Source organism: Pleurodeles waltl, chromosome 1_1 (genome assembly GCF_031143425.1).
Source record: "Pleurodeles waltl isolate 20211129_DDA chromosome 1_1, aPleWal1.hap1.20221129, whole genome shotgun sequence".
NCBI lineage: Eukaryota > Metazoa > Chordata > Amphibia > Caudata > Salamandridae > Pleurodeles > Pleurodeles waltl.
This window is the reverse complement of record NC_090436.1, coordinates 381692794-381715899: the sequence shown is the minus strand read 5'-3', so window position 1 is coordinate 381715899 and position 23106 is coordinate 381692794. Positions and strand designations below refer to the sequence as shown.

Genomic DNA, 23106 nt, shown 5'->3' with positions numbered 1-23106 from the left:
GGTCCCTCCAGACCGGTATAAGTACAATTTAGCCCTTATAGTCACTATTGGAAATGGCCCTTTTTGCAGAGTTATCCCCAAACTTTTTGCCTTCTTCCTCCTATTTTTTTAGGTCTGTTTTTACTGGTTTATTGTCTCTGCGCACTTTACCACTGCTAATTAGTGCTAAAGAGCAAGTGCTCCCTATAGAAATTGTACTGTTGATTGGTTTATCCATGATTGGCATATTTGATTTCCTAGTAAAGTGCACTAGAGGTGCCCAGGGACTAAAAATCAAATGCTACTAGTGGGCCTGCAGCACTGGTTGTGCCACCCACATTAGTGGCCCTGTAAACATGACTCAGACCTGCCATTGCAGTGTCTGTGTGTGCAGTTTTAAACTGCCAATTCGACTTGGCAAGTGTACCCACTTGTCAGGCCTCAACCTTCCCTTTTACTACATGTAAGGCACCCCTACGTTAGGCCCTAGGTAGCCCCATGGGCAAGGTGCAGTGTATGTTTAAGGTAGGACATATACTAGTGTGTTTTATATGTCTTAACAGTGAAATGTGGCCAAATTCGGTTTTCATTGTGCAAGGCCTATCTCTCTCAAAGGTTAACATGGGGGCTGCCTTTAAATATCCTTAAAGCTCAGATTCTCTTTGAGAGCAGATAGAAATGTGGAATTTAGGGTCATTGAGCACACAATTTAAAAATACATCTTTTAGTGAAGTTGTTTTTTAGATTGTTAGTTTGAAAATGCCACTTTTAGAAAGTATGCATTTTCTTGCTTAATCCATTCTGTGCCTGTTTGTGGATTCCCCGTCTGGGTCAGTTTGACACTTGGGCTGTTCACACCTCTCCTCTAGACAGTGACACAAAGTGGGCTGGGGTGTAGCCAGCATATCTTGATTAGCCATCTGTGCTGGAGGGGAGGGGAGGAGTGGTCACTCACACCTCAAAGGACTGTGCCTGCCCTCACCGTCTCCAACCCTCTGGTGAGTGTCTGGGGCCTGCCCTGGACAAGAAAGGATCTTGCAAACACTTGAGACTTTGCTTTGAAGTTTGTCAACTTCAAAGGGAGAACTGGGTATAAGACGTAGACCCAAAACCCTAGACTTTTAGAATCTTTCTGGAATCAAGAGGAACCTCTGCCCAGGAGAAGAGCTGAAGGAGGAGTACTGTCCCTTTGCTGTATTGCTTTGCTGGACTGGCCTGCAGTTGCTGCTTCTGCCTGAAAAGAGTGCAAAGGGTGAACTTTGCTGTGTGTCCTGCTTGAGCAAATTCTCCAAGGGCTTGGAGTAGAGCTTGCCTCCTGTTGGAAGTCTAAGGGAAACCAAAGACTTCAGTTTCCTCAACCTGCAGCACTGGGAACTGTGTGTTTTGTGCTGTTCAAGAGGAGAACCCACCACGACGCCGCCAACGACGCCGCTGGCCTGCACTGTGACCTGCCGACGCCACATGGAGTCGCAATGCCACGCTTCACACCGCGACCCTGGTCTCCCCGATGCCGTCATCGGACGACTTCACCAAGCCACTGCTCGCACCGCGACCTGTGGGCCCCGCACTCCGGCATCGCCTGCTCACACTGCAGCCTGGGCATCCCCGACGACGATGCTCCTGCCTGCACCGTGGCCTGTGGACACCGCTCGTGAGGTACACGAAGAACCATCCCATCCTGCACGCAGCCCCGGTCCACCGACGCCAGCACCATCGACTCCTGTGTGCGGGTCACGAAGCACTGTCCTGTCCCGCACTGCTGGCTTGGGCCTACAGACGACAGCGATTCAGCAACGACGACGACGCTGCCTGCACCGTGACATGTGGACACCGCACGTCACATCGTCCCCCTTCGCACTGCAGCCCCGACGCCATCCACATTGGCGCACCTGACTTCATCAGCCTGGAGTTCGATCTGCAACGTGTGTGACCTCAAGGGCCCGACGACTCCTGCACCGACTCCGGAACCGACACTGCAACGTTAGTGACGCCACTCTCCGGAGCTCACCGCGAGGATCGCAACGCCTTGCAAATCCAAGGTACTGTTTGCGGGTCTTCCCGACACCGTAGCTGGCCGCAACGCTGCGGTCAATCTGAATTGTTGGTTTTATTGATCACAACGCCGTGATAGCCCCAGGTGGAGCTATCGACTTCAAGGAACTGTAGTTTTGAGTAAATCTTGCAGAAATCATATTTTTAACACTGTATGTTGGATTTTTATCGTATTTGGTCTTGTTTTATATAGATAAATATTGGCTATTTTTCTAAAACTGGTGGGGTGTCCGTTTGTAAGGTTTTCAATTATTACTGTGTGTTATGTGCAATTGCTTTACACATTGCTTCTGAGATAAGCCTGACTGCTCGTGCCAAGCTACCAAGGGGGTGAGCAGGGGTTATCCGAGTGGGTATCTCCCTTATCCTGACTTGGGTGAGGGTCCCTCCTTGGACAGGGTGCAAACCGACTGCCAACTAGAGACCCCATTTCTAACAGTCACCTTTTTTGGGGCGAAGTCTGATTTCCTAAAGACATCTTAGGTACCTTCAGAAAGCCTCCCTGGGAACGCATTCAGTCAGTTATTGGCTTTGTGGTTTGTAACTCACATTTTCAGGCTTTCTATTTGCTGGATTTATTTGTTTTGGGCTGTACAGAGTGAGTTCGTCCCTTCCAAGGAACAAAGAATTTTCACACTAACTCCTCTTGTATTTTTCCACAAGTACTCCTTTCTGTAAACAGGCCTGTAAATCTTTCTGTTATCTTGTCACAATTGCTGTGCATTCAAAGACCGAGGGAACATGGTATTTAGTTTTCTTTCTGTGACTTAAAAGTGAGAGGATCGTGCTAAACACTGGGGATAGGAAAGGGTTTTTCCTAGTACACAACAACATTTAAAAACCCAGTGCAAGTATTAAGAATGCATCAGAATTATGAACACAAATGAAGCACATTTTAAGTGATTCTTATGTGTGTGTTGGAAACAAATACTTTAATATATTCAAAACAAATCATTAAACTAGGTTATGGCATTTCCACGCATTGCCATTGGTGCGCTGTACAGTTTTATTAGTAAAACTATGTCTGTGCAAATGTAATGGTAATTTTAATTGAAAATGTGCTGTCTGTAATAGCAGTGTGCTACCACACCATGCATGCTCCACTCTATATCGCTACACTCTACACCACTCCATGCCGCTGCACTCCACTCTGCACAACTCCACTTTACACCACACCACTGCACTCTGCACCACTGTTCTCTACTCCACTGTGCACCGCTAGCCACTGCGCTCTACGCCTCTCTACAGCACTCTACTCTGCACCGCTGCACTCTTTGCCAATGCACCCTACACCAATCTAGGTTACTCCAATCTACTCTGCACAACCCCACTCTATGCCACTCTGCACTTTATGCCAATAAACTCTACTCTAATGCGTTTTACTCTTACACTCAACTCTAGGCCCCTGCACTCTATTACAATCCACACTACCCCACTATAATCTACTCTGTACCACTGCATTCTATGCTACTTCACTCTACACCACTTTACTCTAAGCCACTCTACTCCATGGCACTGCATTCTACGACACTACTTTAAACCACTGCTTTTTATGAAAAATGCACTGTACATAACTGCACTTTGTCACTGCTCTCAATGACACTCTACGCCACTGAAATCTATGACATTCTACTCTGTACTCTTGCACTCTATGCCAATGCACTTTACACCACTCTACTCTGCATCACTGCACTTTACACCACTGCACTCTGAATCACTCCACTCTGTCACGTCACTCTGCACAACTCTACGCCACTTAACACTTTAACAATCTACTCTATGCCACTGCACTCTACTTGTCTCTACTCTGCATTAGTCCACTGTGCTCTAATATGCTCCGCTCTAATCTAGGCCACTGCATTCTACAACGCTGCACTCTATACCACTATACTATGCAACACTCTACGCCAATGCACTCTACACCACTGCACTCTATGCCTCTCTACTCAACACCACTCTATGCCACTGCACAAAACACCGAGGCACTCTCTATCACTGCACTCTACTCTGCAGTACTGCACTCTACGCCACTCTACTCAGCACCACTGCACTCCAATCCAGTGAAATCTACTCTGAAACACTCTAACCTACACCACTGCATTCTAAGATGCTGCATTGTACGCCCTTGAATTCTATTTCTTGCTGCACTTTACGCTACTGCACTCTGCAACACTATACACCAATGCACTCTACAGTACTGCTTTCTATGTCAATGCATTCTATGTGACTGCACTCTCTGCCACTCTATTCTGCATCACTCCACTTTACACCAGTGCATTCTGCAGTACTCCACTTTATGTCACTGCACTCTGCAGCACTATATTCTATGCACCACTCTACTCCACTGCACTTTGTGCTATTCTACTGACTCCGCCCACTCTGCATCAGTCCACTCTGCACCACTGCAACTCAACGTCACTGCACTCTACTATGCATCTCTAATCTATGTCCCTGCATTCTACAACGCTACTTTTGTATGCTGTTTAATTCTATGCAGTTGCACTCCAAGCAACTAAACTATGCAACCCTCTATGCCAATGCACTCTACACTACTTCACTCTGCGCCACTCCACTCTATGCAATTTCAATACATGATGCTCTATGCCACTCCACTCTTCCCCATTCCACTCTACGTCACTCCACGCCTCTCTCATCTATGCAACTAACATTTAGCCATGCTGAACAGCAGCCCCACATGTGTACAACATGGCTCAAATACATTGACAAAGCCCAATGGCTCTTGCATATGCAAAACCTATTGGCTTTGCCAATTCTTGTTGACTAAGGTGTCAGAGGCACTTTGTACTACTGGCCAATTTCCATTTCCAGGGTTATCGATTACTATTCTGCTTTTTATCACTGTCTCACAGAAGCAGCCTAGATGGTTGTAAACCACTACTCCTTAATGAGGCTTCAATTCAAGTCCTGGGAAGGGTACAGAATTAGGCAATCAATAACAGATTGCTTGGATCTCTAGAGAGGACTGGGGACAAAAGAAAAATGCCTTAATATGTACCCCCTCATTGGAAACTTTGTTAAGAAGATGAGTACAAATAGCAATCAGCGACCTGTCGAGTGCACTCAATCTCAATAGGCCTACATGGCAGCAGGTTCATCTAGAGGTGTGTCCGACGGCTTTGCCACATAGGATGAACTTTCCCTGCATGAGATAGTATGTAAAGGACCAATGGGAGAAATGTACTGCACTGCAAGCTCAGATAAGGTCTGCAAGGAATGTATGCGGACTACATTGCTTACTTACCTGTGCATAAATACCCTAGAATATGGGCTTTTCTTGCCACATAAATAAAAAATGAAAAGTAAAACAGTTGAAATAAGCAAGCCAATTCAAAGCGCCACAGCTGCCATGAGCATGAGCGCGAAGGAGAGACACAAAAGGAAAAAGAAGTTTGTTGGCAGTCAAACAAATCAGCAATCGTGCAACTATCCATGTAATAGGGTTGATGTCCAAGGCGGTAACAAAACTTCCCCAAGGAGGGACAAAAGTAAAGCCTTCACCAATGATAACAAAGGATTTTTGAAAGGCAAGCTCATGAACAAGTGTTAGTGATGGGTGTGCCCTGGGTGTGGTTAAAAGCCCACATAGATACCAACATAGTGGAAAAGCAGCGCTTGCGCGCTGCTACGCTCAACTTAAAAAGCAAGCATCACAGTCCTGTATGCAGCTGACACCGACCTGATCCCCCAGGGCTGCAAATGTGGCTAACTCAGCATCGGATTGCTGACACATTTAAAACTAACAATCAAACTTGGATTCTTAAACTGAGTTTAAACATGGAGCAGGACTATATTATTATTCAGAAGAGACCAAATTGTGTTTTTCTGCTGGAAGCAGATTGGGCTTGGGCCTAGAGAGAGAAAAAATGGTCAAAAGTATCACTATGCAGAGCCAACGTGGTTAGGCCTGGTGGATTGGCAGAAGCTTCTTTCTTTCCAGAAGGAACCTAAACATTGTAGGCAGCACTGTACACTATTCCCAGACAAACGCAAAATGACATCCCTTTAACGCAGCATCAGCGCGGCCAAGGGTGCATCAGGAATCAGTGGCCGAAGCAAGTGGTGGGTGGCTGCCCGACAGACAAGACGCACGTGGTACAAGCCAGCACGGCAGATCTAACAGCAAGTTGCCAGCATCTAAGACAAGTTTAAGCAGAGCAATGGCTCCAATAGAAGGAAATAAGAACAAGCTAAAATATAATAAAACACTAAAAGAATGAAAAAGTAGTTAAACTACAAACAGCAGCAAGCACTGCAAACTAACGAAGAAAAAAAATAAATAATTAGAGGTGAGCCAGCAAATCTAAAATTACTGCAGAAAAGAAATAACAGTGACAAACATACAAATAAGTGCCCCACATATTCTGCCATGCTCTTGTTCTCTTGAGAAGTTAAGATCAACAACATTAAAGAATGGTATTTTAACCATAGAATTGGATTGTGAAGTAACTTTAACGCCTTAAAACTTACTTAGTCAGGGGGTAGTGACTCTCTCCCATGTACGATTCCTCTTTACGACTTAAGTATTACATAGATACATACAGCAGGTTTAATTTCTTGCTGATTTGTTGTGTGCTTACTTACTTACTTAATCCCCTATATCCCATCAGCCTCCTTACCACATAAACACATACAACAATGTAGTATTTAATACCCATAGACACCCAAGCTGCTGTCGCTGTTAAAGATCTACTTTTCCTACTGGCACAAAATTGTTTTAATGCACACCTCATGTTACACCTTCCACATCCGAAAAAACCACCATCTCTGGGTTGATAAGAGAATTATAGCTTTCTAACTACAGCTAATATCAAAGAATATATTTGAACATTTAGGAGTAAATTCTTCATCTTGGAAAGAGGAGTTTCAGTATGTCATCATCTAATGTTATTGTGTAGTCCTTACATACATACTCTAAGACTGTTACATTTGTTGCTGAGAGGACATCTTTGTCTCCACTCTGTTATACCTGAATTGATATCGCTTGCTCTTTGCCATCATGCAGCAAGTTTTACTGTAAAATGTGAAAATTAGTTCTTACTCAGTTTTGTCCATGGTGATGCTAGTGACCAGCTGTGAACAGGTCTTGAACAAGAGGAAGTACAGCCTTCATGTGTCAACTGTCTAAACCTGCCTATTTCATTCAGTACTTGTCCTGTTACCTGGTGGTCGACTGGCTAAAACGTTTCTTAGCATTACCAGTGCATTGTTAGGTCCGTGTCCCACCAGGCACACCCCATCAAACTTTGTGACTACATTATTGTTTAGTATTTCTGGAATCCGCACCATTAGGTACATTTTGTCATTATCTCCAGCACTTCTCTATACTGAAACGGTCTTTCAGCTCAAGTGATCTTCAAGGTGCTTATAATGTAAAGAGGTGAATGTTAGTTATTTTCCCTATGTGCCTTTTGTTTTGATCTGATTTAATGGCTTATTCACATTTGTAAGACATGAGTTAGATCCTGTGTCCTTCAGTTTTGCATTCATTGTTTTCTGGCATTGGCAGCCAACAATGAGTTCTGAAATTGAGAAGCATCATACACTGCAGTAGCATAGGTTGCAGATGTTATCACCAGTTCACTGAATTATATATATGACAACCTTGGCAGTAGCAACCTTCTCCAGACAAGAAAAATCCTCCATATTCACCTCTCAATATCCCCAAGATCTGGGTGACAAGCAATAATCAGGCAATTATGGGGAGATAGCGCCAACTAAATGTAGGTACATTTACTTTTTGGGAAGCAGCGCTACTCTCAACAAACTCTTTAATGAGGAACCAGAACTTAATTTTAGGTCAAGACCGGAGGCTAATATTAAGTTTACTTTATTACTCATAACAGCCAGTCAAAAACACTTTATAATTTTGTGATTAAAGAACAGACACAAAAAAAACTATGACTCCCATGAAGCAGTGGAAGAGAAACTACAGTATCAAATATTCATATATATATATATATATATATATATATATATAAGCATCCGAGTCTTTCCTGTTGCCCATGCAATGGGTAAGTGCCATTTCGTTATTTTCAAAGGTTTTTACTTACATTCCTCTTACTGTCGAATTTAATGTTACAATTGTTAGCACATTTATTTAACTTTTTGTATTCGCATCCTTTATAATTATATTTCCAATTCAGCTGTATGTAACTGACAGAAACATGATTATGTTTCCTCTCAGGCGACAGCCCAAGTGTCAGCTTATTCGCCAATGCGACGCTCCATTCACTTCGAAACAAACATTCACACAAATGGGGCCCACATGATGTGGAAACTGTATCATTTTCCCTAAGGCTGTGTTTTTTGGCATCATGCTTTCATATATGAACATTATTCAAATATTTATTATCAAGCTTCATTAGGAAAGTGCTATTTTGTTTCCTCTGGCTGCTCCTTCCAGACTACACAACTTTACAAACTGAATTCCCCAGATGAAACCGGCTTTTCCCGCGGCAGTGTCGAATAAATAATCAAGTTTAATTTATTTTGCCAACTTCAAGCTTGGTTTCACAGCTCCTAGAGAGAGTACCTATTTGCAAATCCAAGCTTCACAATGAATTCCAATATTAACAATTCAGTATTTAGCGACCTGGACTCAGACATGACACATTCTGAAGAAGCCTTCAAAGGCAACCTTAAAAATGTAATAAATAATTTTGCATGGGGCTGTCAAATGCAACAGAGTACCCTTCTCCACCAAACTGTCGGTCTGCCCCTCCCACCTTTAGAGACAAGTGGCTTTGTCTTAAGAATGCTGCCTCCGACGGCTTAAAGGACAAGGAACAGTCAGAGCAAAGCTATCATAACGCCCACTTTATTCAGAGTGGATGATCTGATGTTTTTTTTTTTCACCCATCAATACCAGGAAAAACTAGAAGGGCAGAAAAAAAATGTTTTTTGTTATTCACGTTGGAAGTTTGTTTTTGAAGAACAAAATCATGTTAACTGTTAGGTGGTAGGCTTCAAAACCAACACTGGCTGTCCACCAACATTTTTTTTACCCTGAATGGAACCACCATGAATCTGGAGAAGACCGCTGAACCAGAGGTCATCTCTAATTAGAACAGACTTCCATCTATGGGTGGAGGACCTTAAGTCCTCTGTGAGAAATGGAGTTGTTGGTTGACTGGGGTGTGAGCTGTGGTTAAGCAACAGCTACAATCCCTTGTAGGGTGAACCACAAAAAGTCACTAATTTAGCCTGTGCTGACCCCTGGGTAGCTTGGCACAAAAAGCAGTCAGGCAAAAAACTTAAGAGGCAATGTGTTAAGTATTTATGCAGTACACAAACAGCAACACAGTGAAACACAATACAATAAAAATCCCAAACCAATTAAAAAATATAGAGAACATTTTAATACATTATTTGACACAAAACCATGAAAATCCAATTAGAAGAACCAGAGTTCTGAATTTCTAAATTTAAGGTACAAAATAGCAAGTCCTCAGTTTTGTAAAATGGCCACTAAGGCACCTTTAGCACCACCACAACCAAGGTTCCAGGAATGGATGGAGGCCTCTTGGGGGCTCAAGACTCACTCAAGCTGGGTCCAGGTGCAGGTTTAAGATGGTGGGAGCCTGATTATGTCCTTGTGGCTCAGAACAGGAGACCAGCTAAACTAGCCCTTGGAGTCACTTCTGAAGTCCTGGGTGCAGGTGGTAATGCAGGACTGGCCTCTGAAAGTTCCAAATAGCCTCCAGGCAGCAAAGCAGTCCTTCTAGGTACAGCAGCATTCTGGCAGAGTGCATAGCAGCAGGCAGTTCTCTGAGAGTCCTTCAGCAGGTCCAGTAGTAAACTGAGGAGTAGGTCTGAGAGTCTTATTTTTACACCTTGGTTCCCTGCTCTTAGAAGTTTGGAGAAGTTTCCAGAAGGGTTCTCTGACGTCCCAGGAGTTTCCTACATCTCCTGCCCAGGCTCCTAGATGGAGGCACTGACAATACATGGTCATTAAGCCTTTTGTGTGGTGTCAGAGCCCAGCTTTTTCAGCTGCAAGTGGGGCTGTGCTTAGCTCCACCCCCCCACCATCAAGTCAGCTAATGGCCCCTTCAGGCTCTGATAATTTTGCTATTGTGTGACTGTCTGGGGTGAATTCACAAAGTCTCAACAGTCAGTTACACCCAGTCATGTGACCTAAGGCAGGCTGCAGGCACCGAGGGCAAAGAGCAGGAAAAACCCAACTTTTTAAAAGCTGCATTTTCAAACTTGTAATAATAAATCAGACTTTACTATTAAAGAGGGTTTATCATTACAAGTTCATAGATACCAAACATGACAGTTCTACAACCCTTGGTTTAGGAATTATAGTTCATTAAATATAATAAGGAATAGCCAATGTTATTCTATGGGAGGGGTAGGACTCAGTAGTGAAAAAACAAATGTGGGAGTTCTTCACTACTAGGACAAGTAAAACTAAAAAGTACATGTCCTACCTTTTAATTGCACAGCACCCTGCCCTATGGGCTACTGTAATGATATCTGTATTTAACCACTGTTCCATCTTGACCACGGACTCCATTTTGTGCTTAACTTAGCTTCAGCAACTGTCACATTAGAGGTGCAGGTATTTTTCCATGCACAAGTTATGCAATGTGATTTTCGCTCATGTTTTCACTCTTCAGGCTCTTTCTCACATAGGGTTAGAACATAACATGGAGGAGTGCAAATAAGATAGGGATGTACCAGGATAATGTTTATGGTACGGTAGGGAACAGCTCGGTCTTGGGAGCTCACCTTGGGATATGGCCAAATCTCTACAGTGCTCCTCCAACACGGACTGATACGGCCAGCGTTTGAACAACAACTCACTGAATAGGAGGGGGTATTCTAGAGTTCTCCTCTCCAGTGGATCAGAAGGATTTTGAACTCTGGTCGGGATGAGGGCGCCTGTGCCCGCTACTCCCTTGAGGGTAGTTCTCTCTTCATGGTCGACTGGGTTCACGGCCTGTTGCTGGCAAAGAGGTGAAGCAAGGAAGCCCCATGGTGATGAATTATTTTTAATTATTATTTTTAGCTTTGCACTATGAAAATATATATATATATATATATATATATATAAAAAAATCGCTATATGTAATCCATGATTAAAGTAGTGTATTTTTATTGTTTGTTGCTATGATCATTATTATTTTACTGCTGTGATCATTTTTGGAAGTGTATTCGTGTTGCTGCATTTGACCTACATGATTCCTCTATTCGAACCTTAAACAGTGCTTTAATAAATGTATTACTCCGGCTAAGAGCTCTGCATTGTTGGAATTCCTTTTATTTGTGTTTCCTTTCAGTTAGTAGAAGTAGAACACTTTTATTTCACTGCAGTGACTTTCTTCAAACGTGCACTTGTGTTGTACATAATTGACCTTCTTATTCAAACCTTGCAAAGGCCTTGATAAATGTATTTATTGAACTGAGGGTGTTGTATACCAGAAATTCCTTTCAGTACTTGGGTATCTCTTCTTAGTCTGCTGTAAAGCAAAACAGCTACCTAGGGCCCACAGGGTAGGGGAGTTTAAGGCTTGGTAGAGGGTTTTAAATGCCAAGGCGACATAGCAAAGGGACACACCCTTGAGGCTGCAATAGCAAGCATAGGACAAGTTTTAAGGTGCTGCTTAAGTGGGTGGCACAGTAAGTGATGCAGGCCCACTAACAGAATTTAATTTACGGGCCATAGGCATATTTATTGTATACCACTCTACAATGGACTTATATGTAAATTAAATATGCCAATAAACCACAGTTAGGGGAGTTGAGCACATGTACTTTAGCACTGGTTAGCAGTGGTAAAGTGTGCAGAGTCCTAAGGCCAACAGAGCACAAATCTAGACAAGATGGAGCCCAACAAGACAAACAGTTTGGGGGAAGACCACCCTAAGGCAGAAAGGTCCAACATCCTCCGACACCCTGATGGACAATACTCTGCTAGGGACTAAATCTGGCACTTTGCTCTTTTTGTTTTTGCATATAACGATACTTCAGATATTGCCAGCCAGTTTCCATAGTTCTTGTACAGGACAGAGGAAGAACACACGCACTAGTCACAGAAAGCTGTAAAAGTACATTCATGTCTATAATTATATTTTAGAGTTAATCTTAAATATAGGGGCAATCGAATTAATCATTTAAGCTCTTCATATAACAAAATACAGCTGAAGCTTATTTGCAGACACATATTTCTGCAAAGGTCATTTTCAGAATTACGTTTTGGTCTCTCTGGCCTTCTACTAAAGTCACTTAACAGAACTGAAGGCTAGTAGAATTTGTAATAATAAAAAGGGTATTGAAACATATTTAATACTTAAGATACTTAGGCCCTCATCCTGACCTTGGCGGGCGGCGGAGGCCGCCCGCCAAAGTCCCGCCGTCAGGTTACCGTTCCGCGGTCGAAAGACCGCAGCGGTAATTCTGACATTCCCGCTGGGCTGGCGGGCGGCCGCCTTCAGGCCGCCCGCCAGCCCAGCGGGAAAGAGGCTTCCACGATGAAGTTAGGGGATGGCGGTAGGGGGGTCGGAATCCCCTCGGCTGCGCAGCAAGCTGCGCCGCCTTGGAGGATTCCAAGGGGCAGCGGAAAACCGGCGGGAGACCGCCGGTTTTCCTGCACTGACCGCAGCCAAAGCGCCGCGGTCAGAATGCCCTGCGAGGCACCGCCGGTCTGTCGGCGGTGCTCCCGCCGACCCTGGCCCCGGCGGTCTAAGACCGCCGGGGTTAGAATCACCCCCTTAATATCCTGATTGTGCAAATTCTAAAATATTTTTAACAGTGCTTGTGTCTTCATTTAATAATTAAAAACATAAAGCAAGTGTTAAATTTCACATGCCAGGAAATACTTATATGAAAGAGATATATATATATATATATATATATATATATATACACACACACACATACATACACACACACACACACACACACACACGTGTGAAAAGCTCATGACAGACAAATATTTGAGCCACTGGAGGAATAACAATGAAATTAATTATTGCAACCTGTATTCTTCTAGGACTTCAAGACACTGGACAAAGAGCTTGATTACAGGAAAAGGAATACAGTTGGTGCTAGTGACTACAGTTTACTTCACAGTCATTACAGAAGAGGTGATTTAGTTCTTTGCAGAGCTAGAGAAGGTGTGTGTATAACTAAAGTGATTGTAATTTAATTCAAAAGTTTAGGGTTTGTGATCCTTCCATTCCAGAAGGATAGCAAAAGGAAGTGTCAAAGTGCCATCTTTGGTAGGTGAGATCCATGTAATGGGACCGAACCTGCAACATTTATTAAGCAGATGGGTTGCAGCAGTGCCATGCAGACAGTAAATGATGAAGGTCATATGTTTCAAGCCTTTGTATGGCCTTACAAATCAGTTCTAGTAACTAACCTCCTGAGTAGGTAACTAACTTGGTTGGTGTTCTACCCCAGCTGTACCCAGAGGCAGAGTTAGTCTGTTTGGCATTACGATATTCAGTATCCTAGGAGGCAGCAAAAGAAGGAAGATGAAGCATAGCATCATCACAGTACTATAAAAGGAGAAGAAAGGTACAAAAAACCTACGTCTCAATGAGCTTATCTTCTTGGTCTATGATAGGAGTAACTTCTTCACCTGCAAACCAAAAACATTTGTTAGATATGCGGGGAGATAAAACAAAATACTAGCAAATAATATACAAGTTTTACATCAGTTATAGAACATAATATATGATAATGGACAGCGATTAAGAATAAAATCAATGCTAGATTAACAAAAAGTCACACATCTCTTATTCTAGAGGCTTTTGGGTGTTTAATACACCCACACACTCAATGTAAAACATTAATTCTTAGCAAATGGTGACCTAAGTTTTCATTAGGTTGTCATCAGGCAACACATCAGGCATGTTCACACTTCATATGGAAATTGGTTGTCATACTTTGTCCTCGAATTGAACTTATTATTTATGTAATGTTTCTCTTTCCACATGACAAGTATTCCTATTTTCAGTTGTGTGAATCCACTGTATAATTTTTATATAGCACTTCTGTACAACAAAGGTACAAACAGAGGCAAACAATTAGATTTGATTTTAAAATTCTATTTGGAGATTTTTTTTTAGCACTCATGCAGACTCAGCTCACGCCTGTGATACTGCTGCATCCATAAATCTTTAGTAAGATGTAGTGTGGCTGAGAATAGGTTGTTGTTACATAAGTAGGCACCCCAACTAGGGAATGGACTTGTGGCATGGTCTACTGTACTAAAGGTGAAGAATGTATGTATAAGGCTAGAGGAAACACCAAAAAGTCTGGAAGTTGTATAAATTGGTTGTTGATGCAATACTATGACGTGTAGGTTATAATAATGTGTTCAGCTGGCCTGTGTGTATTTACAAAGGACGACATACTTGCTATATGAGGTTTTCTTTTGTCTTACAAACATAATAAAACTAATATAGAAAAGTATCTGCAGAAGGATTTTCCTGTCATAACTTTATAAGAGAGGATTCTTCTGTTAAAATTGTTTTTTAATGTAATTTACCTACAAAAACCATGCATGCAGGATTATTTGGCCCTCACATTATTTAAATGCAACAAAGGTTTTAAAAAACTTCTCAAACATCAAAATAGCTGTATTTGTCAGATAGAGGTAAACTAACGCAACTTCAGACACTGCTAACTTTAAGGGCTTCATTTCTGTAAGATTTATAGTATCTCTATTTCACTTTAGCTTGAAAGAACATAGATCCACATTTATTAAGTATATATTTATACATATTTGCTGTACATAGGCGGTTGACCACAGTGTAATATGCTATTTATTACCACTGTTGAGTGTGGGCAGGGGGCCATGTCTTGTGAAAGGCAAAGTCTCCCTTAACTAGGATAATACATAACATAACTCACTGAATGTGTATGTATGGGTTATGATATTTTGTCATGTGTAGTGGTTATAGCCAAACATATTTTTTCTAATTTAACAATTTTCTGGAAAATATAAAACATACATAATTCACTACGAGTGTTAATCCTAAAGCATCATTTCACACGAGATCAGACATTGTAAATTTGAAACAACAACTCATGCATTTTATAAAACCAAAATTCATTAATGACTCTGCATCTCACTGTAACTACTGAATTAGTAATGCTTCACTTGCTACTCTACTTGACTTTCTGCAGCTGCAGGCGTGGTCTTCCACCTCCCTTCCCCTCGTTTTCCTTCCTCTCCCTAGTTCTGTCATTTGCCTGCAATATTGGTGCTCAATTTGTACAGTTCTTTCCTTTGGTGACGACATGTACCCATGGACATGTGGCGAGGACCAGACCGCCTCTTGTGCATCAGCAGTGTGCACTTGTGTTGTTTCCCTCGACCCTTCTTCTTCCTCCTTTCTGTACTTGTTTGCATGCACTTGCACGCGCTGCTACAGATTACCCTTTATTCTGAAATGTATACATCTTGTGCATTGTTATATCAGCATTATTACTGTAACAATTCAATGTAATGCACCGTTGAGATGATAGTACTAATTTCAAAATGCTCACATACATTTTTTTTTTTTTTTAAATCATAACTATTGAATTAGTTTATGGTAATATGCGGTGGTGAAGTAAAATATGGTACGTTAACTGGGTGTGCCAAGTATTCTTATAGTGTATGATTATTTACCTAATGCATCTTGAAATACAGAATAGAAAGAGGAGTAGGTGGAGAGAAATTGCGGTACCAGAAATGGGGTGTTCATCTGGCACCAGAAAATGAATAAAGATGTTTTACCAATGCCAGAATACAAGGGATAAATTAATGCATTGAGATAAACCCCTCAGAATAGGCATAGTCACTAGAAGCAGAGTTACTATCCTACATACAGATATTGTAACATGCAATCTGTGAGAGACTAAGCAGTGTTTTCTAACGTAATTTAGATTTTACTATACTATAATAATAAATTTATGAATGAGCGTTCAATACTACACTTAGAAATGACGGTATGACATATGCACATTTTTCAATTCCAAGTCCCAAAATATGCTAATTATTATTTTATTTTTTTAAATCAGACATTTGGACAAGACATAGACTGATAACAAAATTATGTGAAATATACACAAATACAGTTATAAGCAACATTTTCCCACAAATCTGAAAAAAACTACTGGGACAAAATCCCACTGCTGTGTGACAAGTCAGACAATTGCATAGTACATGGAACAAATCCTGCAACTCACTTCAAACAAATGTCAGAATGCCATTAAGTAACAACCAATAATAATAATTTAAAAAAATAGACAGCATGAAGGGGATATATGAATCGAAATGTTAAAACTACACACCACACAAAATGATCTTCAAAATACTGAGCTGCATCCAATTCCACAATCAAGCTCTTGCGGCCTATTGGGTAAGAGTCAATTTAGGATACTATTTAAATCCTTTCTTACAACAGGTGGACAACATTTATACAGGTAGATATTTCTTTGTAGTCTTTGTTTCGTAGCCTTTATTTCTTTCATTCTACATTCCAACAAGCAAAACTCAGATCTTGTGTTTAAAATGTTATTTTATTTTCTAAGTAGCGATATCTATTGACCACTTCATAAAAATGTAGCCATTTCATTATCTTCTCATTGATCAACTATATTTGGTTCAACAACACTTTCATGTCACAAGGGGTTTCAGACAGTGGCAACCACTATTAAAACAAGATAGTACATGTGAAGGGGAGATAGTGTAGGGAGCTTCAGCACAGGAGGTACGGTGGTCTACTACAGAGAGCCCCCTGACACCAATACCAATGTGGGCTTCCAGGTGAAAATCCCACCCTAATGTGATACTCGTGGGTCCTTATGGAGTTACAAGGACTTTGCAGATCTTCAATTTGAACACTGTTACATGTCACCAAAATGGTCTGGAGAAGCAAAAGAGAGATGAACTCACTGATGAAAGACCTGCCACCATGAAAGTGGGATATCAATGGCATGAAGCTGGAAATGCCCTTCTGTTCTGACATATGAAACACTGCCTCCTATTGCAAGGCTCAAAAGCAAAGACTTTGTTAGAAGGGAACTTCTCTAGAAGTTAGGTATATGAGGGACCCTTCTTGGAGGGCTTGCTCAGGAGGTATATATTTTCTCCCTCATTGTTGATTCAGGCAAGACAATCCAAACATCTAGACCGTGGCTCTTAAACTGAAAGGCACCCCATTCAAAATATCCCATGATCTTGCTGTTGCACATGTTAGGCCAGAATCTAAGAGCAAGAACATTTCAGAGGAAATACAGGCCTCGAAGAATCTACTTGCTATGTCAAATTTTATCCTGGCAAGCTATTATTAGGGCTATTTGCCCATTGTGGCGAGAAAGCTTGAGCTGGCAAAGTACAGGTGTTCTGTTCATTCAAAAGGTGAATGAGCAATAAAGATGCTTTTAAACCTTGTTTTTTTCGTGTCATATTTGCTGTGAATTCAAAGATAAAGTTCAAATGTCAGCTTATGCGGTTCATTTTATCCTTGCGATTGGTATATTTTTTTTCCTTTCTCTGACTATGTGAGAGCATTTTGTAAAGTGCAATGTCTGACAAATGTGCTAGGGTACAGGGAGTATGAATTGAAAGGCAGTAGTATGTCTTTTTTTGAACACACAACATTTAAATATCTTGTAAATGAATTGTACAAATATTTCAAAATATATCAGCAGTCAGGAAAGGACTTTTTGTTATTCTCTTGATGGAAACAAATAAGTTAATAGGATCAAAACAAATCGGAACACTTGGTTACATGCAAATGAGAAATAATTGTTGACACCTAATTTCCATACATTATCATTTGTACATGATATGGTTTTATCAGTAAACCTGCATGTCAGTGGGAAATGTGCTGCCTGTAAATGACGTTGTGCTAACACATCATGCTTTAGTAATATTTTCATTCAAAGTGAGACATTTTAAGAAACATTTGCTCACCCTGATGACAATGTTATTAGTGAACTAAGAGACAAGTCAGATGTCTTGTGTACCCTGTATGTGGGCTAGATTTTATTATACATGAAGCAAATGTTTAATCTATTAAATCAAAAACATATTTTTGTACAGTAGGCATGATGAAATGACATATTTCAAGGTGCTCTTATGACACAATGAAGAAAAAGGCAGATTGGTGAAATTAAATTTTGAAACCAAATTATTGGTCAAGAACATTATAGTTAAGTTGAGTAAATTATTCAAGTCACTACACTTGCAGGTCCAATAGCATTTTTATGATTTTTCAAGGCCTGAAATAGCTTTGAAACGCAGTGTGTCACATTTGTAGCACAAAGCACAACATATCAGGTTCCAGGGAAAAAAGCAGGGTTGCAGAAGGTGACAATATAAGGTGCTGAGGTGGAAGATGCCTGAGAAGCTTCCCAACAGAGAACATTAATGTTAAGTCAGTAAGTAAGATACTAGTCAAGGGGGTAACATATACAATTTGAAGTTTACCACACCTGGTGAAAGAAAAAATGTGCTTTGATGAAAGAATGAAACCACCTTCATACCTACTGAACTCTCAACGAGTCCAGCCTCTCACCCTTACGACTAATACCTTGGTGAAGCAATAATCCCAACTGCTGAGGTATGAAGAACCTTGTCTATCAATACGTCATGACCTTGATGACTGAGGGCCTACAGTCAATCTGCTCATGCTCTCCTCAATGAGGGTATTTATGACCTCTGGTAAGACTGACAATAATTCCACTCCCCCTGCCCCTTGAACCAAACAGCAAAGTATCATACCTTAGTCACAGTAAAGCCCTATTTATTTGACCTGTACTGCCCACTTGAACTAAGGCCGCTCACTAGCCAGATCTTCTGAAATATGACAGTCTTTTAAAAAAAAAAAACATAACATACTGTGCAATTCGTTGGTCTTGTGCATCATGATACAACAACAATTCCACTAACATCGAGGGACAGACCAAGGTAAACAGTGCAGAGTAAACTGTATTTGCAGGGCATTCCATCAGATATTGGTCCCAGCCATAACCTGCAAGCATGCCCTGGAGATTTAACCCGATTCATTGCATGTCCAAACCTCCTCCCTCCTCTGATTCGGAGTCAGTATCTTGATCTACGTAGTTGTTAAAGCTATCTAAAAACAATCCCCAGGTTGCTACATCCTTGGATGCTTTGTCGCCATTTCGGGTCAGATGCATATGCTGTTCCTCTGCCACCACCCATTCAGGAACTTCCTTGATCAATAATGCTGTCTGTGGAGACCGGCACACCATCCACCTGATTGTAACCTGCTGTTTTGCCAAAAGGAGTCCAAGCTGTATGAACTTGTAGGGGATTTTTCAACCATTAGGTTGGGCCTACTACCCACAGCAGACAAGCTTCGGGGGCCAAGGGGACTGGTACACCCACCACCGTCTCAAGTCTGGGCGCCTCCTCCCTCCAGAATCCATGAACCCCTGAGCAGTGCTAAGCGATATGCAGGAAGGACGACCCCTCCTCCCCAAAGCATGCATATGTTGCTGCCTTAGTGGGATCTATCTTATTCAGCTTGAAAGACGTCAGGTATGTGCGATGCAGATAGCTGAAATGCAATAGTTTGAACAGATTGCCCACAAGCATGGTCCCATTCCCTGTGTGTGAGTGACTCACAATTCCACCTCCCATACCGCCCTCATTTTGTATGGGAGTTAGTCATGTCCCATTTGAAGATCGTACAGAACAGGGTAATCAGGTGTGTACGCTCAACCAATCGCAGCAACCCACCTTGAACCTGGGAAGGGGATGGTGCTGCCAGAATAGCTTGCCACACTTCCTTGTGCCGCGTTTTCCAGTTTAGCATCTTGCAGGAAGTGACCAGTCCCTACCTGAAATGTATCCTGCACTTCCTGAAAGGTGGTAAAGATCTCTCCCGGCATGATGACATTCCCCCACTCTCCACCGGTTCATGGACATGTCGCAGTCAATAGCGGAAAATAGCTCAAGATCCCATATGGGCACAACTCTATCAAAAGTAGCCTGGCAGAGTACCTTTTTAACTACTGTGTCTTAGATTGCAGCCATATGCCTTACCAGATAAGGCACCAAATGTTCCAAACAGCCTTCTTTTATTAATAAGTGTGCCAATGTGTCTGCCCCAATCATACCTTGCAGTAGTCACTTTTCCCAGTTATTTGAGGCAACAGCCACCTGGCAGCATGTTGTAAGTGTGCTGCAAAATTATAGAGCTGTATATCTGGCTTGGCCAAACTGCCACCCTCTATGCCCTGTCTTAAGTACCAGCAAGGTGACCCAGCGTCTCTTTCCCGCCCACACCAAAGAGATCAAGAGGCTGTTTAGTCTCAGAAATAGGTTCGGACCAAGAAAGTACAACAAATTTTGCACCATGTACTGACACCGTGGAAGAAAGACCATCTAGGCAATGGTAGCATGACCCATGACTGATAGGGGCAATTTGTTCTATAACTACCCCGATCCGGCAAGGCCCCTCAACACTCTATGTTTAGTCATTGATAAGAGGCCTCCATGAGTCACCATGATACATAGTTAGAGAAAGCCCTCTGCTTTCCAACAAACTCCAAGCTACTGTAGCTGTTCATGGGGTGTTGGCACCTGCCTCCCCAAGGGGAATAATAGTAATTTTCTAATGTTGACCCGCAGGCCAGAAACCTCACTAAACACTGCCACAAGCCCCATCAATGCTGGTACTGCATCCCTGGGAAAATGGAGATAAAGCAACGCATCTTTGGCGTACAAGGAGATATGGCTAGACTCACTCATTCGTTTGCCCCATGGCTCTAAGTCCCTGCTGAGGAGGACTGGCAGGCGAACAGAAGTAGCGAGGGAGAACACCCGCGCCAGGTGCCCCTGCGTACCACACCGGCCTTTCAAACAGATCATCCTACCCTGACCCCGCACCACAGGATCAATGTATAATAGTCTCACCTAGTCTCCGAAGCCTGGCCCAAACGCCACCCCTTCAATACCACCATGAGCTAGTTCCAATTGACAGTATCAAATGCTTTATCCAGATCTATTGATACCAGTGCTGTATCCTGGTCCACGGGTGTCATGAAGGAGAAGAGTGAGTTGTCAGAGATTAAGGGTTGGTATGAAACCACATTGGTCCCAGTGCACCAAGTCCTGTATTCCACCCCTCAACCAACAGTTTACACAATACCCTGACACTGAGTTTATTATGGTGAGTGGCCAGTAAGAGTAGGGGTCCTTTGCATCCCCCTGGTTTTAACATGAGGCATAGAATTCTCCAAATACTCATTAAGCTTTGTTGCCAAGGCCTCCTTACAGACCGCATCAGCAAGAAGCTCTTGGGCATGCACCAGTGTATTAGGGTGTGCCTCCCTCCCCACCTGGAGAAGCAGACCCAGTGCATGATCAGAGAAGAACCTCCCCAGATGAGCAGCCACCTACAGCCGCTCGAAGGAGATACCTGCTACAAGCAGACAGTCCAAGCAATTAAATGCGCTACATGCTAATGCGTGACAAGTGTATTCTTGCGTCTGTGGGTGAAGTGTGTGCCAGCTATCCAGAAGACACAGATTGTTCATAACCAAAGAGAGCGATTGTGTCATTTGAGGCTTTGTGTACTGTTTCGGCGGTAATCTATCCCCGTCCCCATCCAAGACATAATTAAAATATCCCACCCAGATGACCAAGAACCCCCCCCCATTATCATCTACGTTCAGGGAGTACGTGTTCAGAACAGTAATGTCTTTGCCATCTAACTTGCCCTGTAGTGACAGATAGCACCCTTCTTTATCCCCTTCACTGTATTATGATGGAATGGCACTCCGCATGCAAATTATACGATCACTGCCCTAGCATATGAGGAGTAGGTCGCTAAGTAGAATAGACCCCTCCACTTTTTTGCCAACTTCTATGCTTCTCTACCAATCAGATTGGTTTCCTGCAAACAAGCAATCAGGGCCTGACTACGTCTCAGATATGAATGCACCCTGCACTGCTTGGGGTAACCCTACAGACCCTGAACTTTCCAGGTTACAACATTTGTGCTGTCAGCCATGAAAGGTTACTGTCCACCTCCTGGCCCCTGTCACACCTGCTCCCCACCCTGCAGTCCTGTCTGAAACCCTCTCCGTAAGACGCTTAGCACTCAAAGCGAGTTCATGTACCGTGAACAAAAACTGAACCCACTCAAAAACTAAATGCAGAAACGTTTGCAACTGGTGAACTCCCCTCACCCCAGAAAAACAGAAGAACAACAAATCTTCTTGTTTGTCCATCCTTTTCGATGCTGTCGGGACCTGCAGTCTAACCCCACTCCTTTAACTTGACCTACCAAGTTATGTGGATACAATGTAAAGTAATACCACACAAGATAGGCACAGGGATCAGTGCAATGTCCAACAACAATAATAATATGAACAGAGTTCATAACGCAACCCTGATGGGGCTCCAACATCCTCTTGTATCCCCCTTTGCTCCCAGCAGACGCACAGCAGGAACTCGGGATCCTCAATCAAGCAGGAGGGTTACTCATCTCCAGGTCCATCACTGATGCAGCTGAAGACCCTCTGGCTTCCAGTCCAGTGACCACAAAGTCTAGTACCATAGTGCCATAAGGCCATGGTACCTTCCTCTTGGATGATAACCCTTGCGGACTCCGGGTGATCGTGATTTCAGACGTTCTTCTGCTCAAGATAACCACATGCCCTCCAGTCCAAGCTGTGTAGCCCAATCTCTGCACGGGCACACATGTCCTGGAGCTCAGTTTATTGCTTGGCACCTTCTCCCATTTTTCCAGCCACTGCCAGACCTTGCCTAGCGAGTCGAGGCAATGAGACTTGCCCTCCAAGATCTCGCACAGCCTGGCAGAATACAGAAGCATGTACTTGAGCCCCATATTCCTCTGCTTTCTATTTACTTCCAGAAAGGATTTCTGATTCCCTTGCATCTTCTGGGTGTATTCGGGATATATGGAGATCTTATGGTTTTCAAAATGGGCATTGTCAGTTTTTTTCGGGCTGCACAGAGTATACTGTGTCTCTACCTTTGTAGTTCAAAATTTGTGCTATGATAGCTCATAAGGGCGCCCCCGGCCTTGGAGGGGGGGAAGGGAGGGT

The 23106-nt window shown here is 42.6% G+C and overlaps 1 protein-coding gene across 2 annotated transcripts in view; it reads right to left on the bottom strand.

Annotated features, from left to right (window-relative positions):
- The window catches only part of CENPH (centromere protein H), a 322688-nt gene that overhangs the window by 283972 nt on the left and 15610 nt on the right, over positions 1-23106 (bottom strand). For both annotated transcript variants that reach the window (XM_069223100.1, XM_069223109.1), the window contains exon 3: positions 13594-13642. In XM_069223100.1, coding sequence (XP_069079201.1) covers positions 13594-13642 — 49 coding nt within the window. The remainder of the gene's footprint in view (positions 1-13593; positions 13643-23106) is intronic.